The 19,149-nt window shown below is 44.7% G+C and overlaps 1 protein-coding gene across 1 annotated transcript in view; it reads left to right on the top strand.

Annotated features, from left to right (window-relative positions):
- The window catches only part of grin2ab (glutamate receptor, ionotropic, N-methyl D-aspartate 2A, b), a 115,965-nt gene extending 105,607 nt beyond the window's left edge, over positions 1–10,358 (top strand). The window contains exons 16-20 of the mRNA XM_039613029.1: positions 592–779; positions 1,549–1,787; positions 3,818–4,001; positions 4,928–5,711; positions 5,806–10,358. Of these exons, the coding sequence (XP_039468963.1) occupies positions 592–779; positions 1,549–1,787; positions 3,818–4,001; positions 4,928–5,711; positions 5,806–6,808 (2,398 nt within the window). The 3' untranslated portion in view covers positions 6,809–10,358. The remainder of the gene's footprint in view (positions 1–591; positions 780–1,548; positions 1,788–3,817; positions 4,002–4,927; positions 5,712–5,805) is intronic.
- Positions 10,359–19,149: the final 8,791 nt, after the last annotated feature.

Genomic DNA, 19,149 nt, shown 5'->3' on the forward strand with positions numbered 1-19,149 from the left:
TTGGGGTCCTTAGGGACTAGTAAAGCGCTATATAAATACAGGCCATTTACCATTTACCATATCAAAAGCTGAATAATTAGCACAATATTAGTTTAAAAAAGGAACCCTAAAGACTACACATTCTGTAATATGTAAAGCTAACTGGCTTTAGCTTTGTATTAAGTCAGTGGATCTCAAACTTTTTCCAGAAAGTCACTTTCAGAAGGTGAAAATGGCTCACATTCAAAATCTTGCAATTTTAATTAATAAAATTAAATATTATTATAGTATTAATAATTTAGTTCACAGTAAAAACTGAGCCAGTTTGACTGTCAGTGAAATAGAAGTTAGTACAAATATTGGTAAACTCTTTTTTAGCTCATCCGGCCAAAGGAACAGTGAGGTGTCTGCCACTGTGAGGCATCCATCATCTGCCCACAATTCACAAAAATCATTACGCTTCCAATGTTATTGGTGAGACTTTCATCTAACTTGGACACAATGATCACCTAATGGGACTTCACCGAAACCGAGCTCCAGGTCCTGATTGTTGTTTTATATTCTGGCTTTAATCTGTTGGTGCTTAATAAGTATATTGTATACTACTTACAGGAAGCTGGATGCTTTCATCTACGATGCTGCGGTGTTGAACTACATGGCGGGGAGAGATGATGGGTGTAAGCTGGTGACCATCGGCAGCGGTTATATCTTTGCCACTACAGGTTATGGCATTGCCCTGCAGAAAGGATCCTACTGGAAACGCCTGGTTGACCTAGCCATACTGAGCATCATAGGAGACGGTAAGCCATGGAGAGCCATCTCGGTCACACACTGTACTGAAATTGAAAGTCTCTAAGTTGTTGGAGGACTTTGCTCAGTTGTGCCATCGCTCAGCTTTCTCCTCCTTTACCCCTCTCCCTCCAACACTCAGCCTCCCTCCTCCCTCCCTCTGTCAGAAAGCTATCAAGGGCTAGTCTTAACACACCATTTCATCATCATTACTCTCCGGGTTTGTGTGCGCGCGCGCGCGCGTGTGTGTGTGTGTGCCCACCGTGTCCTGTTATGTTTACTCCTCCAGATTGTTCTGTATAATAAGCTGTGAGATGGTGCGAATGGAAGAAAGAGAATCAGTCGGACAGAAATCAAACTGCTGAAACCACTAAAGCGCTTCGCTTCACACACGGCCATTTTATTCAGGGCAAACACCCTCGTGCGCAAGCACACACATTCTCAGACACACTCAGTTTGATAATAATTCCTCCCATCTTTCCTTATCACTCCATCACTATCAATTCTTCGCCCTCCTCCTACAACCTCTTTTTTTCACTCCGCCTCCTGTCTCCTTTCCATTACGATCTATTTACCACTTCACCTCTCGCCCCTCCTCCCTTCTCCCCATCTCACCTCGTAATGATATGCCTCTTTTCCCTCCGCATCCCTGTCTTGCCCTCTGCCACCCATCACCTCGTTCACTTTTTCTCCTTACATCTCGAATTCCTTTTCCTTCATTCCTCACGTTGTTCTTTTTTCCCCTCCAGTGTTAACCCTTCACATTCATCTTTGCAACAGGTGAGATGGAGGAGCTGGAAGCTCAGTGGCTGACTGGGATCTGCCACAATGAGAAGAATGAGGTAATGTCCAGTCAGCTGGATGTGGACAACATGGCAGGGGTATTCTACATGCTGGCCACGGCCATGGGCCTCTCCATCCTCACCTTCATCTCGGAGCACCTGTTCTACTGGAGACTGAGATACTGCTTCACTGGTGTCTGCTCTGGAAGGCCGGGCATTCTCTTTACTATCAGCAGGGTAAGAAAGAGGAAATCGTCACACACCTGGAAGCTTGCACAGGAAGCCACATTTTCACAGCAGGAAGTTTTGGTTCCTAGTTTTCAAAATCTCATGCAGGACTTTAATGCTTCAGTCACACTGGAGCATTGCCAGCATTTTTGAGGCATGGACTTGCAGTCTTGTTACCTTTGATTGTTTCACAGACAGGGGCCGAGGCTGCAACCACTCACAGTCAGTTCAAAGAGACTTTAACGAGTTGGTCATCTCAACTATGTGCAACTGGCTGCCAAATGTGAAAATATTCAATGCAATGCAATCGCCAGTTTTCCAAGTCACAAGGATGTCTCCGTCCTTCATTTATTCTAGTGTGACGGAGGAATAGATAGTTGCTGTTAGAATTCATAGCAGTGAATGGCACTTAGTGATAAAACAGGGCCCTATAGGGTATAACAACTGATGTACAACGCTCATTCAGACTGTAAGAAAGCACTGGATTTTCCTATATCAATAATGGGATGAGGGCTGTGAGCGTCTCATAATGTTATTGATGTTTAACAGCACAGCCGGCTAACAGAGTTCTCTCAAAGAAAATCCGATAAAGAGAAAGAGCGGGCTAAACATACAGAGAATCTGCAAGAGAAACAAACATAACTATATTTGTAGATTATTTCAGGCTGAAGCAGAGAAATAACAGAGAAAAACAACTCAGCGCATTATTGCGGCTGTGAGGGCCGGTGGAGAGCATTTGTGGTGCCTAACAGCAATAATTCAAACAGCACAGTAGATTTTAAGAAATGATTAGTTTGCTGCTGTCTTGTTGTGAAAAATTTCCTCTCAAACAAAGCATCCAAATTTTAATCCATTCTGTAATTTGCCTAATCTTTATGCTTATTCCGGGGCAGCGAAAATACACACGGGGATGTGCAGAAAGGACTTTTCTAACAGATGAAGTGAATCAGAAACTCATATAATGTTACTGAAAATCTACGGGCCCGTGTGTGTGTGTTGCTGTGATTCAGCTGTCTGAAACACACACAGTTGTTACTGTTAGGATACAGAAAGAGTTTTTTGCACGTGTGTGTGTGTGATTAAAAAGGAAGGAGGGGCAGTGTGATAATGGAGCCCAGCTGAGGCAGAGATGAATTTACTGCCGCGCGCACGGACGGCAGGATAGAGGAATCAGACAACTAAGAGGATGAGAACGTGGACGCGAGCTCATTTACATACACACATCGCCCTCTTTCTCTCACACGTGAAAGTTAAAAAATATAGTGAAAGAACAAAGATATTCGCCCAGTTTCACCACTGCTAAATGTCATTCTGTTTGCTGATAGGCTGATGGCATCCGATATCGAATATTCTGACGTTCGGTGCGTCGCTGGCTCTCTTCTAAAAATGGCAACACATTCGCAGGTGGAGTGAGATGAGGGACAGGCTTGACCAAACGGGGGTACACATTGATATATGCACACACAAATACACACCCAAAAAACAAAATGGGCACACACAGACAGACCACTATTTCATTATTCATATGTCATGTCTCTGTGTTAGGCAGGGCTTTTATTCCAGACGAGCAGCATTTCACACATTAAGTGTTTTACAAAAAGAGTCCAATGTGTGTGACTGTGTGTGTTTCTTGGCGTGCACATGCTGTTAGAGCAGCGATGCTGGAGGTTAAGTGGCTCTAGGAAGAACATCTCCTTGCACTCAAAGGCCCCCTCCAGTGACATCATCACCTAAATTTAATTTTCTAGGCGCCTCAGAAAGCAGTTCATCTAAAAAAGTGGCGATTATCTCTTCTAGCCACATTACAAAAACAAAATGAGGTTAAGGTTTGCAGTAAACGCACTGGAGAGAGGATGCAGAGGTCTCTGCTAATTTACCTCACAAGGAAATTAGTCTCGGGGATTGTCTGAACTTTTTTTGTGAAGTCACTGGGTTGTGAATTACACTAACTCTCTATTATCTCTCCTATCTCCCTCCTCCCCCGGCTCTCATTTCCTTTCCTTTTCTTCCATTAATTTCCTCTCCTCGTCTCCTCTCAGGGTATATGGAGCTGTATCCACGGCGTTCATATAGATATGAAGAAGAAGGCACCAGAGCTGGACTTCAGTCCTCAAGCCAACATGCTGCACCTGCTCAAGTCTGCCAAGTCCATCGCTTTGCCTTCTCCCAAACGCAACACGGTCGTCGTGCAGCCCAGCATTCTAGACATGATGTCAGGGAAAGGTACTGCAATACGTTCATGCTCAGTACGCTCAGAGGTTCAGAGGGTCACTTGGAAATGTCCTTACTTCTTGGAGACAAGTCCATTTTTTAATTTTAAATAGCATTAGTCAGATGTTGTTAGTGGTTGTTGGAATCATTGATCATAAATAACAGTGAGCGGTTGATGTGCCTTAAAGGTCGTCAACTGAAAGAATCATCAAAGCCTTTATGTGCTGGTTTTGAAGAGTGAAACAGACTGTTATATGGCCTGGTGTAGACAAGTTTCAGAAGAAAGTGTTCTTGTTTGGGGGGCATTTTGAGACGAACCGATGACTGATCCAATTTATTGCTTCTTAAATCAACAGTTTTCAGCCGGGCTAACACGATCAGTTTGCTGTCTAACTTAATAAACTTGCATTAGGCGACGCAATAAGCAATTCACACACTGTTGCTGGAAACGGGCCTCTGTTTACCTACACAGTTATTCAGTTAAAAATGAATCATAATTTATGATGATGTCATGAATCATTAATCATCATTTGCAGATCTTCTGATCAAGTTCATGTTATATTAAATAAAAACTTTAATTGGAAGAACAAGGGCATTTCTAAACCATAGAGGGGTTCTGCTAACTCTGTATTTTCTGAGCTCTGAGCTCAAAACTAATATATTGCGCCAGCGCAAATCAGGAAGCCGTGTCACCTGTAATACGATCGTTCACATAGCAGCTGCCTTTTCTTTACACTGTGCGTATGCGTGAGTAAAGGTGACTACTTACACCTTGCTGACTGTCATGTCCACGCCTTCCTCGTGATTAGAAATGCATTAGATGCCACGCATTGCGTGTCGAGGCAGTAGATGATGTATCAGCTGACCTGGCTGAGCATCCAACCAATCGTCCATCTTTTGTATCTTCTGTGTAAGGTGCATCTCTCCTTGTCTCCTAGGTAACTCCCTCCATACTCTGCCTCAGAAGGGTCCTGGTCTCTATAGCAACGCTGTGGGTCCACAGGGCTTCCTGTCATTGTCCGGGAGGCACAAAAACCTCCTCAATAATGCTGCGCCATTTCCTGGGCAACCAAAAGCTCCACCCCACCAGACCAGCCCCAACAAGCCCCAGCTGTCAATCACAAATGACAACGGCCAGACCCGCCTCACCGGGGCGGGCCTCACTGCATCAAAGCCCCGAGCCTTGTGGAAGAAAAGTGTCGAGACCCTGAAGACTCAGCCGAGCGTCGTATCTCCAGGCCACAGCCCCGCCCCTGCATCTGGGCCCGGACCGCCACAAATGAAGAGCCAGCGCTACCTGCCCGAGGACCCACAACACTCGGACCTCTCGGAGTGCTCCAGTCGGCCACCGTCACACAAAGATTCTGACTCCATGGCAGCAAGGGGCGGATTTAAGCCAATCAATCAACTGAGGAAGAGGGGTGGGGGCGGTGGAGGAGCAGGCGGTGGAGGTGGAGCATCCAAGATCTACTCCATTGATTCAGACCAGGCCAGTCTCCAGTCCGCTCCCCCATACCAGCGAGACAGCCAGGGGGGAAGTGATGAGCACCCTTACCCACCTGACCTGTTTCCACCTGACAGCACATACCCACACACACACTCCCACCAGTCAGACGCACCCATTTTGCAGCTGAGCGCCAGCCTCCTACACCACAGTCACAGCGCTGAGGCCGACCTGCACTCTCTGAAGGATAAGAAATACAGCACCTACACTCACAGCAGGTATTTTATTTAGCATTAATCGCACATAAAGCCCCGTTTAAGGTGCTTGTTTTGTCTCTTTGTGTATAATCAGCGGCATCTTCTCTCCCTCTAGTGTGAAAGAGAAGGTCGGAGGTTCATTCGAAGCTCCAAGCGCAGGTCCAGGGACGCAGAGCGTCAGACCCGGCCACTGTCGCTCCTGCCTCACCAAGCTGAGCGGTTACTCTGGCCTCTACACTGTTCGCTCGCCACAAGCTCGCTGCGATGCCTGCGCCCACCTGGGGAACTTGTATGACATCAGTGAAGACCACCTGCACTCGCACTACTCCCACACACACCCTCACCCACACAGCGCGGACATGTTCACGCACTACCTTCCCCAGAGCGAGCTGGGCCTGGTGGGTGAGGGGGACGGGCTTGTCAGCCACTTCGAGCCCACCCCTTCCTCCCCGTCGCCTCTCCCCACCTCCTCGTCGGCCCAGCACCTCCAGCTGAGTCGCCAGCACTCTTACGAGAATGTGCTTCCGGACGGCATTCCCGAGCGGCAGTCGCAGGCCCACCCCCACATGCGGGGGCTGAGTCTGCCTGACAGAGATAGGGAGAGGGAGCTGACCCTGGATGAGGGGGCCTATGCTAATGTTCTCACAATGCGCTCTGATCGTCCGCTGAGCAGCCGCAGCCCCCCCTCTCCCTCACCCTCCCACCACCACAGTTTGGACACCCCGATGCCTCTGCCACGGCGCTCGAAGAGCCTCTTCCCCGACCGCCCATCCCACAACCCCTTCCTACAGTCGGCGCCGGGCACGGCACAACGCGATCCCGCCTCCCAGGCTACGACACGAATGCCACAGAGAAATTCCGCCCATGAGCTCTATAAGCAGCGAATGCCTGTGTCACTTACCCTGGGTAACCATGGCAACCATCACTTCAACCAGCATGGCGGCCAGGTCGACCAACAGGCGTTCTACCCTCCGCAGGAGCCTCCCGTTGTGGCCTACATGGTGCCACCTGCTGCCTCGCAGCCAATGAGCTATGTGACAGCGCCGCGAGCCTCGAGCGCGGGCGGCAACCGACCCCGGCTCTACCGCCGCATGCCCAGCATCGAGTCTGACGTCTGAGAGTCACACACAGCACACTAAAAATCTCACTGAAACACACTAACACGCACGCATGCAAAGAAAGAGGTGTGTGTGACCGGACGAGGCAGCTCTGATTCTAAGCACATGCACAAGAAACACACACACAGACAGACACGCACACACGGGTGAAAGGCGGGAAGCTCGGGACTAAAAAGGTTAACAGTGAGTAAATAAATCATTGTTTTCTTTACCACACCCTCCATAGGTCAGAGATGGGAGGGCCACAGGGACAGCTGAAGAGAGTGTGTGTGTGTGTGTGTGTATGAGTGTCAGTGTGTGTACCAGCCTCGAGCCGCGGGCAACGAGGCACGAACTGACAATTTGTCCGACAAGACGGATCGACATCCTGTGGAATACGAGGGACACTGTACCCGGTTTCTTAACGCCAGCAGTGGGATGTAAGGGAACTTGTGATGAAGTGTTTGGAAGACGAGCCGACCTGTCACGCCCTCTCACCAGCCTCTTGGAGATAAAGGGGACACACAAGAAACCCCTTTCTTTCTGAGATTACACACACACGCATATTTAACCTAAACACACCCACCCCCTCTCTAGGACTCTCCTGTTGCACTATGATTTCTACAGTCAACCCGTATGTTGTCTGAGCCTCCAAACTGCACTGCCAGCATGGCTTAAAGAGTAGTAAACTTCACTTAGAGTAATCCTTGACTTGAATGGGAACCACTATCTATGTAACAGACCAGACCGGGCAGCGGGCAGCTGGTCAGGAAACAGGTCTGAGAAGTGTATCGGCGCCTGCCCGCAGACGTACAAACACTCGAACACACACACGTGCTGTCTGTCGTTACAAAGAGGGGGGGGGGTTAGGAAAACCACAGACTGTTTGTCACTGTTGATGTCAGCTAATTGAACATTCCAAAAAGTGGTCCGAACGCGGCCACCAGTTAAAAGCCTCTCAGGATGAGGGTGTGTGTTCTAGTGTTTTATCGATCTAGAGACATACAGTATAGCATCCTTGCTTCCTCTCTTAGCTAGCCTTCAGGTCATACTGCATGCTTCCTACTGCCCTGTGTTACAGTTAAACTCCTATACAGGGTCATATATGCACACATGCATACATGCAGACACACACACGCACACACACATACACATACGCAGTAGTCTAGGATAGTAGTGTAGGGTTGGGTGTGTGTGTCGAGGCTACGAGATAGCTTCGTTTTGTGCACTTTGTAGATTTTATACCCTGCCACCTACACAAGACGTTTGACCAAAAACACTTTTATACTGAAAAATATGAATATTCTCAGTCATTCGCTGAATAGATGTTTTTTCTTTTCTCTTAATTTCTTCTTTGGCATTGGGGTTTAGGGCACCGTTCCATTGTGAGGTCGGACGTTTTAAAGTGTTAGATAATTGGGTTCAGCATCATGCATACAGTATACACAACACAAACTTTAAATCTTTCTCTTCTTTTTGAACTTTTACCCGCGCTCCATTCCTCGCCCTGCCCCCTCCCACTGACCCTTTTCCTCCACCCCTCTCCTTAACCAGGTTTCCTCCTCGATTCCTCTTTTTCTTTTTTCACTCCCCCCGCTTCCTCCTGTAGAGTAGACCGAGTTTGAGAAGATTAAAGTTCAGTCGTGGTGTTTTTAAAAAAGAAAAAAGAAAAAAAAACTCAACATTTTGCTGGAAATCACTTAACATCAGTAGCTGTGAGAACTCGTTCGGCTCTCGTAGGATCCCAGTGCTTTTTTTCTAATAACTTTCTATGTCAAGCAAAGGAGCCCGTTTTAATGTCTCCGTAGTGAATTTAGAGGCTGAGTGTATCGCTGTTGCAGATTTACTCATCTAATGAATACTCCTGGACGCGCGTCAGAGTAAGCTGGTACTTGTGTGGCTCTCTGTGTTGGCGAGAACACGGCGCTGTGTTTCAGCACTGAGAGTCACGTGGCAACGCAGAGAGTTTGCAAAGTGACTCGTTACAGAGGCAACACTCGCGCACACACAGACACACGCACACAGACACACTCAACAAGCTGGCAATGTGTGTATGAGTGTTCTAGAAATCCATAATCTACTGAGTAAGGGCACTGATTTGTTTTTTTAATTTATTAATTTATTTATTTTTTAACACAAGGATTTTGATGGAAAAAGGACTTGATATCCCATTAGCTGAGCGTCTGTCTATTCTCTTTCTTTCTATGCTCTATTCTCTCTCTCTATCTCTCTCTCACACACACACACACACACAGGCAAACCACGCTCACATATATCTAATATATATATTGGCTGCAAAGAATGCAAGAGAGTTTGAACAAAAAAATGCACCTTTGAACGGTGAACGCCGCCCCTCTTTTGGTAATCTTAACAGGTTTGATGTGTGAGTTATATGCACAATATCAGGTTGCAATATTATACTTCTGTACAGAGAAAATCTTTGTTTTAAATGTTAGAAACTGATTTCATTTGTTTGATTTGAATGGTATTAAGTGTTGAATTCATTTCGATAACAACGTGGCTTTTTAATTCTGCTTCTTAAAAACAAAAAAAAGACTGGCATGGTTTAGATTATCGTGATTTTGTTTTCTTTTGTTTTTTTCTTTTTTTTTCATTTATTTCTTTATTTTTTTCCCCTCTGGTGTGTTGCTGGTTGGGACCTCACTGTACAGTCGTCACTGCTGGGTTAATGACTAGTTAACTATGCCTGTTAACTAGCTGCACGTAGCTGGGTCATCTGATTCACACTCAATGAATAATGATCGTCCAGCCTGTGTGGTTAATACAAAACCCCCCTCCCACCCACATAGTTCCACTACAAGTCTGTGCTGTTTTACCTGTGAGCGAGTGTGAGTGTGTGTGTATCTGTGTGCGTGTGTGTTTTACACCGTGCAGGCATTTATATAAGACAGAGGATGTGTGTATTTACAGGTTGTTTGTGGTGTGTGTGTGTGTGTGCTTTTCTGGACTCTCTTCCCTTCGTCCCACACGTAACCTTCTGACCTGGCTCTTACTCATACAACACAAATACAGCTAGGCACACACACACACATGTTGCGTCTGTACCGTTGTGATTAAGCGAGCATGAGGTATGCGTTTTTGTATGTCCACCATCACAGATTTTTACACCAACCTTTTGGTTTTACTTTCAGATTTTTCAAATTGCATGACGTGCTCGTGTTTCTGGTGGTACCTATTTTGCTGCAACACCTAAGTTCTCCCTGAGTTAGACCTACTGGACTACACGAACCAACACGTACCCTTCCACGCCTTGGTCAGAGGCCTGGATGGTTACACTTCCTGGCTCTTGGCCCCATGATGTCAGCGGTAAGGCACCTGGCTGGCTCCCACATAGCCGCTATCGAGGAGCACGCTTAGTGTTCCCGGGGCTCAGCACAGATCTCAGTTTGGCCCAGGTGTTCACACACAAACACACATACACAGTACTAGCTGGACAGAGTGTGTTGGTGTGTAGTCCTGTGGGTCTCCCTGCCGTGTATCTCACTTGTGTATAAGTTCAGGGGTTTCTAAGCTACTAGTTGTGTTGTAAATACTACCTTGTCACTCAGTACCTCTGTACAATCTGTAAATAAGTAAAGGTTACATTTTTCTACTTGTCTGGGTTGTGTCAGTTCTTCTGTCTGTCACTAACTAATTCACGTTTAAAGTGTTAAACATGAAGTTTAAGAAAAATAAAACACACTTATTCATTAGCCACTTTTAGACTAAACAGATCCGGGGAACCAGGAACCTTCCTGGCATTTATACTGTCTGCATTAGCAGGGCTAATAGGAACTCTGAGGCGATGTAATGGCCAACCATCAGGTAGTATCTTCTTGTTTTGATGCTTTATTGTCTTGTAATCCTGTTTCAGTGTCTTCATTTTCTTTATTATGTCCTTTTGACCCAGAGACAACGTTTCAGAGTCCTTGTAACTGTCAGAGGAATTCACCTTCTCACTCCTACCCCATCTTTGCAAGAGATTCTGAAACTTCTTCTAACCCTGCTTTTTGGGGCTGAGAGTGGTCCTGTAGACATTTTCTTTTTGTGGGCCAGTCACCTAAGTTGGGTTTGCCTAAGCTCCATTTACAAAAACCCAGTGAACTTTTTCCATGTTCTTTTGTATCCTCACAAAAATAAGCTCTATGACTATCCATCCATCCATTCTTTTCCACTTCAGGGTCACAGGGGGGTAGGGGCTGGAGCCTGTTATAGGATAAGAGGTGGAGTACACCTTAGACAGGTCGGCAACCTGCTGCAGGGCTAACATATACAGTCAGACAATTATTCACACATTCACACCTATAGATTTAGAAACATCTGAAAATATACATGGAAATACAGTATGTAAGGCAAAATAGCCTTACATAGTTCTCATTTCTATCAGTAGTCTTCAGGAATAGTTCTCCAGGCTTCTAAAAGGACAATCAAAGCTCTTATTTTGAATGTTGGCTGCCTTTTGTTCTGTTCTCTGTCAAGATGATCCCACACTGCTTCAATAACGTTGAGGTCTGGGCTCTGGGGAGGCCAATCCATGACTGACAGTGCTCCATTGTTTTTCTATCCAGGTATGACTTTGATGAGCTGTTGCCAATCAGATGCTTTCCAGATGGTATTGCTTAGTGGATCAAAATCTGTCAATATATTTCTGTTCATAAGTCTTTCCATTTTGACAAGATCCCAAACACCACTGACTAAAGTGCAGCTTCAAACCATGACAGAGCCTCCACCATATTTTACTGATGGTTGTAGACACTCCCTGCTGTACCTCTCCTGCCTTTCTCTGTACACATTGATGATGATCTGCACCAAAATGTTCAAGCTTGCTGTCATCACTCCATAAACCCTGTTCCCTTTGATTATGAGTCTAGTTTTAACTTCTCTCTGTTTACCCTCAGTATGAAAGGCTTCTTGGTAAAAGCAATGTATAAAACATCATTTGTTACATTTTTAAAAAGTGCATTACTTAATTACTCCCTTGAGAAAGTATTTTGATACACTGCTCGTTACATTGTTTTTGCATTACTCAATCTACAGTCTTACATGCTGACACAAACCCCCTACCTAATGACCTAATGAAAAAAAAGACATAATCATAGCTGTAATGTGATTACTGAATTTAGAACAACGTGTTACACTGATGTATTATCAAAAAATGAAACGTGATCACAACCGACACTTGTGTTCATCTAATCAAAGTACCGAAAACATCGAGGGGTGGCAATCACAGTGTAACGCATCTATCACTATCGCTGCTATCATGACAGGTTTCCAGTGACAGCGATGATATCGTGATACAAAGATACTGCAGTACAATTTGCAAAGCCATGATCTACGACTGGCCTCTATCAACTGTGTCACTGAAGAAGAAAAAACACTCCTCTGAAGACAAAAAAGCAGGATTCCTGTATCTATTCACTTCACTGCAGTCCCATTGTGTGTGTATTATCATTATTACTGTTATGTGTTAATTCAATTACATAGCTCACTGGTTTGCTTTTCTCTGCTGTCCTCCATTCTGCCCCTTTGAGTGTCTTTTCCCACACTTTGCTCTCATAAGCGCAACAACAAGGCATCATAAAGCAGTGACTCTGGTAACTCTCCTTCATGTTTTCAGTACAAAAAAATATGTATTTAGCACCACTGTATATAAGTAGTATGAGCCCAAAAAAAACCTGACTAAATCTCATAGCTGCAATATGATGATTCCCAGTTTCTGCACTATAGAAACAGAAACTACCTCCAACATTTGTACTTGGAAAAATTCCTGCTCTCCAAAACTACCCACTGACTTATTAATGTGCTATAGATAAAGCAGGTTATGCTGGAGGAGGATAAAGAAACCTGGCAACATAAGACATTTAGTATAACTCGTATGCCCCGTCAGACTGGGCCTCTCTGTCTGCTTCTGTATGTATCTCCTTCCATCTCTGCAGTTTGCTGACTACTCAGAGAAAAGGGCTTTTTGGATTCTGCTGCAAAAGAGCTCTCTGTCCCTCTCTCTGTAGGCTTTCATAATGCACCCCTGGTGTGTGTGTGTGTGTGTGTGTGTGTCTGCGCGCACAATATGTGTATATATACGTGTGTGTTCAGATCAGTGTTCTGGTAAAAAGCTTTATTTTTATATTTTTGTCTCCCTCAGGAGACGAACACTCTAATCTGGGCTGAAGTGGGACAGGAGAGGGGAGCAGGCAAGAGCACGTAGACACACAATCGCGCACGCACAATTCTATGCGTGCTGCAAATCGGCACACACCAAGGCTGGAGGATCTGTCACAAGCCACAGACCAGCTGCAGCCAGAGGAAAAAGGACGAGAGCAGAGAACAAAGACAAGATGACTCCCGCTGCAGCCATCCAGACTTTCTTTGAGATGTCTTTGTGTGGAGGAAACATCACAAAACACACCACAGAGCATCTGCACAGGCCCACATGAGTGTATAATTGTGCACAAGTGTGTGTGTGTGTGCTCCAAGTCTAAGTGCGAGGACCACGACGGCCTAATTCTACCTGACGTGATCCATATGCTCGTATCTAATGGACAGAGCAACAACACACACTCTCAGACTCGAGCCTCTTCCTCTTTTTTAATTAATAGAATCGAGCCACCCCACACGTCAGGCTGTAATGTAATTACTGTAACACACAGGGGCAGAATATATATGATCATTGCCCGCCTGCAGTAACTTACAACGCACTCTTAAATGTGGATATTCCTGCGGATACACAGACATAATCCCAGGGCTACACACGCAAACACACACACACATCTGACTGGGCCTTCTCCCACATATAGCCACTCTCTAGGGGTGTGAGATGAAGCAGATAAATGAAGATAATTAATTTCCTGGATTAAGAACGTCTCCATCTGAGCAAGCCCCCGGCTGGAGAGGAGTCAGAAGGAAAACAAGAGGAATAAGTCAGAGAGAAGAGGATGATGGAGGACGATGAGGGTGATAGTGCTGACTTTGACAGGGCCGCTGTAGGCTGTTGGCTCTTCCCTAGACTCCAAACATCCTCATTAACCAGCAGTCAGCCTACTCACTTAACACGTGTGTTAGCGTGCGCGTGTGTTAGCATGCACTCTTGTGTTCTTAAACTGCTCTGATCGTGTGTGTGTGTGTGTGTGTGTGAGAGAGAGAGAGAGAGAGAGAGCAGCATGTCAGCCTACACACTAAACAAACCCATGAAAATTCATAAGGACCTGGCGACGCCTACTCACTAATACTAAAAATACTGGAGTGAGTTGAGCCTAGTCAGAGGAGAGGAAAGGGGAGGAAGGAGAGTGAGAGAGAGAGAGAGAGGAGATGAATAGAGAGGAATGAGAGAGAGAGCGGCAGAGGAGGAGGGGGAGGGAGAGAAGACGAGATAGGTGTAACATGAAGCAGGGGAGAGGAGAGCAGAAAAAAATGGGAGAAATAATAGTTACATCAACTGCATCAAAACTTGGAACATCTATTCTCAGCCTCCAGCGGTCAGCGCTCACTTTGTGTGCGAGTGAGCGAGTGTTTCAGTGTGAAAATGTTTTCCCACTTTCCCTTGATATCATGAGCTTGAGGAGAGAGGCAGGAGAAGTTTCAGTTTTTTCCCTATGTCGACATTCACAGGCCGTTCTCGTGCCGATCTGATGGGGATTGACAGCATTTTACCGTCAAAGTCATCGGTGCAGCAGGGGGAGGCAGGGTGGGAGGGACGGGCAGTTTTGGATTTGGAGTTTTGCCTTCGGGACTTGAACAGTCAAAGGAGGACTTTTTCTTTCTGGATGTCTGGATCGGAGCCGGGCTGCTCCTTTCGCGACTGCAAAGGTCGACTTTAGGACGGGTTCAGTGAAGCTGACAGATGACGTTTGATGGACAGCGCGGCTGTGTTTCTCTAAATCCCTTTTTTCAGCATTACATCTGTGAAAGGGATCAAAATCAATACAGAGCCAGAGACTACGTTTTATAATTCCACACATTCATCTTCCTTGTCAAAACCTGCCGCCTACATTACCTGTAACGCAACAGATACAGAGGTCCCGCTTCTTTCTAGCTCCACACCTCCAGACTTTTTTTCATTTTCATTTGAGTCAGACTCACCTGAGACACTGCAATCACCGAGCAGCTTATGAGGCCTACAAAGACATTGATGTTTGAAATCATTGTGGTTCTCTCTTAATAACTGGTTGTATCTTATGGTCAGTAAATATTCGTTAAGGGTTAACAGCTGAATAATAACTCATTTAAAAAGGCCCTATCTGCTGATCATCAGATATGTAGTGCTCCACTATGCTCACTAAGTAGTTGCTGACTAGGTCTTCTGATTGGTACACAGTGATTTCTTAGAGCATTTTTACATAGCAACTGGTTGCTGTTGAAAACAACACACATAAGAGCAGAATCAATGTAAAAGTTGGTGCCAAAGCTGAAAACCATGGGCTGAAAGACACTATAATGCACAGTAAAGATGATGGGAAGTGCAGTTTTACATGATCATTACTCATTACCTACTACTTTTCTGGAAAAATCACATCATATTCCTTGTACACAAGTAATATAAGTACACATTACTATAAATGGCAGCACAGTGCTGCAGTGGTTAGCGCCGTCACCTAACAGCAAGAAGGTCCTGGGTTTGAATCCACCATCTGGCCGGTGCCTTTCTTTGTTGAGTTTGCATGTTTCCTGGTACTCTGGCTTCCTCCCACAGTCCAAAGACATGCTTGTTCTTACTTGAGGTTACTTTAAATATGCCCACTTTTTTTATCATTATTATTTTGATATTGCCACAAACCTGACAGCAAAATTGATAAAAAAAACCATCCCAAAGAGGACTTCACAGAAAAATGTAGTTATCTTCAATGCAACGCAAACCAGAAAAGGAGAATGTTTGAATTGGCAATGATCAGTTTATCTGGGCTTCTGGTGTATCTGACCCAAAATGTCAGTTTTTTGTTCACTGTCTCATTGTCTCCATATCTAAACAAAGGGAAGTGCCTTGGGGTAATTGTTGTTGGGATTTGGAGTTACATAAATAAAATTGAATTGAATTGAATTGAAGTTTACAAAGCAAATCAAAAGCTAAAACCTAATCACATTATAGCGGATGGTTGAAACCGATGCATTTCCCCTAATGCTATCCCTCCTATAGTAACTATTTGGATCACTAAAGGCCACGCAAAAACTGAATCTAAACAGAAACCAGGAATCTTCCAGTACCAGAAATCTGCATAATGCTTTGCAGGATTCTGCTTATTGAGATTAGCTTTGTTTGCCCTTCAGGTGCTCGGAGAAATGGGATAACATGTTAGCAGCAGCCTAGTGTTAGGTGTAACATCTTATTAAAATAACTTTACATTTTTAACGCAGTCAAGTAACACATCACTACAGATCAATTTCAATTCAATTCAATTCAATTTTATTTGTACAGCACCAAATCACAACAACAGTCGCCTCGAGGCACTTTAAGGTAGGTAGACCCCACAATAATACATACAGAGAAAAGCCCAAGAATCATACGACCCCCTATGAGCAAGCACTTTGGCGACAGTGGGAAGGAAAAACTCCCTTTTAACAGGACGAAACCTCCGGCAGAACCAGGCTCAGGGAGGGGCGGGGCCATCTGCCACAACCTGTTGAGGTGAGCGAAGGAACACAGGATAAAAGACATGCTGTGGAAGAGAGACAGAGATAAATAACAAGTATGATTCAGTGCAGGGAGTCATACCAGTTAATCAATTATTTCACAAGTAGGGATGGGAATTGATAAGAATTAAGCAATTCTGATTCCATTATCAATATCGATTCTCTCACTCATTCACATTGGCTCTAATTTGAGAGTTACTGGTTCTCTCTGAGAACAGGGTCTCATTTCCCATCCCTAATCACAAGTCCTTTATTTTATTGTTATCTGAGCACCTGTCCCAAGCCTCTTTGTCATGGGGGGGTGATGTTTATGCTGTGGAAATATTCCTGTGTTTTCCACTTAGCGTTCCCATTATGTGACAATGCAGTCTTCTTATGTAACCACTTCTCACTCTTTACAGACTCCATATTAAAAAATCAGCACTAACAAATGTCTTCAAAGTCAGCCAACTAACAGTCTGAAAATAACTCTATTGTTACCCAATCAACAGTAAGCAGTGTTTAAAGGTTCTCGTTCAGTATATCACTGCGTCTGGTTTTAACTTTGGCTGATAAAAGCACTGATATGTTGAACTTTCACGGTGCTTGATCTGAACCCTACTTTTAACTGAAAAACAAGTGATTATGGTAACTCTGGTATTTAGCATGCATGGTAACTGGACAGACAGCACAACAATGTGAAAAACTAAGTGAACCCCATGACTCAGTGGCTTATAAAACCACCTTTAACAGCAATAACTATACATTTGTGTTCTGTATGACTTTATCTGTCCCTCACATCATTTACACACAGCTCTCTTAAGGTCCCACCACACCATTTCAATCAGGCTTAGGTCTGGATTTTGACTGGATCATTGTAACACATTGTTTCATCCAATTTCTTATTCAGATATGGGATCATTGTCCTGCTACATGACCCAGTTTGGGCCAAGCTTTAGCTGTTGGACAGATGGCCTCACATTTGACTCTAGAATACTTTGGTACACAGAGGAGTTTATGGTTGATCCGATGACTGCAATGTTCCCAGGTCCCGTGGAGCTGTGGCCACTTTGGTCTCATCTATCCAAAGAACACTGTTCCAGAACTGTTGTGGTTTGTTGAGATGCAACTTTGCAATCCTAAACTGTGCAGCCATGCTCTTTTTAGAGAAAAGAGACCTTTTCCTGTCAACCCCTCCAAACAAGTAATTGTGTACTTACTTTTTCCACAGGACCACACAGAGCCCTTTCAAAACTGTATTCTTTTTCACATGAGTGTAAATATAAAACATACTAATACTAAAACATACTAAAGATCTAACTGAAGCTTCACTGGCACACTACAGAGAAAGAATTTGATCCAAGACTGTATGTTGTGGTTAGTAGTGATATTGAATGGTATCTTCTTCCTTATTTAATTGGGCTCACCATATTTGCTACTGGGACAATTTCTCTGGATCAGCAGATTTGACCGGTGTTTTGTTTTTTGTTTAGTTTTTTTTATCTCAGTCTTTGCAAGTTCTCCAAGCTTCCATCTGTCCAATACTGAATGCCTCTACTATTTAATGTCCGGGATAAACGACTCCTTTCACATCTTTGATGTGGACTTTCTACTGGCTTTACTGAACACTGACAGCTGATGTCTGAATGACACCACAGTCTCTGTCAGTCAGCTCAGTTTGAGCAACAAAAGCAACATGGCCTCTTTGGTAGGAAGCTATAAATCTGAAATAAGCGCTGTGTGAAGCGATGTCACTCATGACTGATGACAACTAGTCCCTGTCTCACCTCTTCCTTCTCTCTCACTCACACACAGAAAGAGTAGCTACCACGCTATGCTTATGCTAATAACTGTATGCTAATCAGGGTGTTTCCAGGTGCAAGAATAGACACAGAGCATTTAGAGTAAATTTAGCTTCAATAACCTGGCTAATCACACCATTAATGTTACATACAGCCAGCTGCACACGTGCACAGTGTGTGGCATTGTTGGTACTCTAATAGAAGGTTTCCACCTGACTGCTGCTGGCTGAGGGATGCTGGGAGGCAGCAACAAGGAATTGGATAAAACTCTGCTCCGTGTGCATCTCTGCTAGCCTCTCAACGCGTGAGAGTGTGTATCTGTGAGAGCCACAGCTCCCAGACTTCACGCCGTTTTGTTGTGTTTGTTTTATTTTGTCTCGTCTATAAATGATGAAGCTCCAGGCGGGAGAGAGAGAAGCACTCAGCCCTCCCCGGGGGGAAAGTGCTCGCCGCTGGGCATCGTCCCCTCTGCATCACCCACCTCCTCTTCCACCCCTGAACAAGGACAGTTTGTGCATATGTGTGCATAAAATGTACAACATGACTTAACATTTTGGAGGCTCTTTTTCATTCAAAGCATTCATTTTATGTCATGCTGCTTCACTCATTAGTTCAGTGACACAGTCATTTGTCAGAGTCCAGCCTGTAATTTATCTAGCATCTCTTCAAACACTCCTGTTTACTACATGGCTGACCTTGTGAGAGATCAGCATGACCATCAGCAATAATATTTATTGTTCGTGTCATCTGCTTGGTGGGGAAAAAAAATAAAAGTTTTAGCAATATTTTGTCGCCCAGACGGAGAGAAATCTTTCTGTCACTTAATCTGAGTTTGCTCGGTGAGATGGGGATGAGGGCAGCGTCTCGACTTTGATTCAGCGTATGTGGCATCAAATTATGAACTGAAAGATGCCAAAAAGGGACAATACAGTACAAGGCGTACAAGTGCTGTAGGTCCTG

This window comes from Oreochromis aureus, linkage group 6, assembly GCF_013358895.1.
Source record: "Oreochromis aureus strain Israel breed Guangdong linkage group 6, ZZ_aureus, whole genome shotgun sequence".
NCBI classification, from domain to species: Eukaryota; Metazoa; Chordata; class Actinopteri; order Cichliformes; family Cichlidae; genus Oreochromis; species Oreochromis aureus.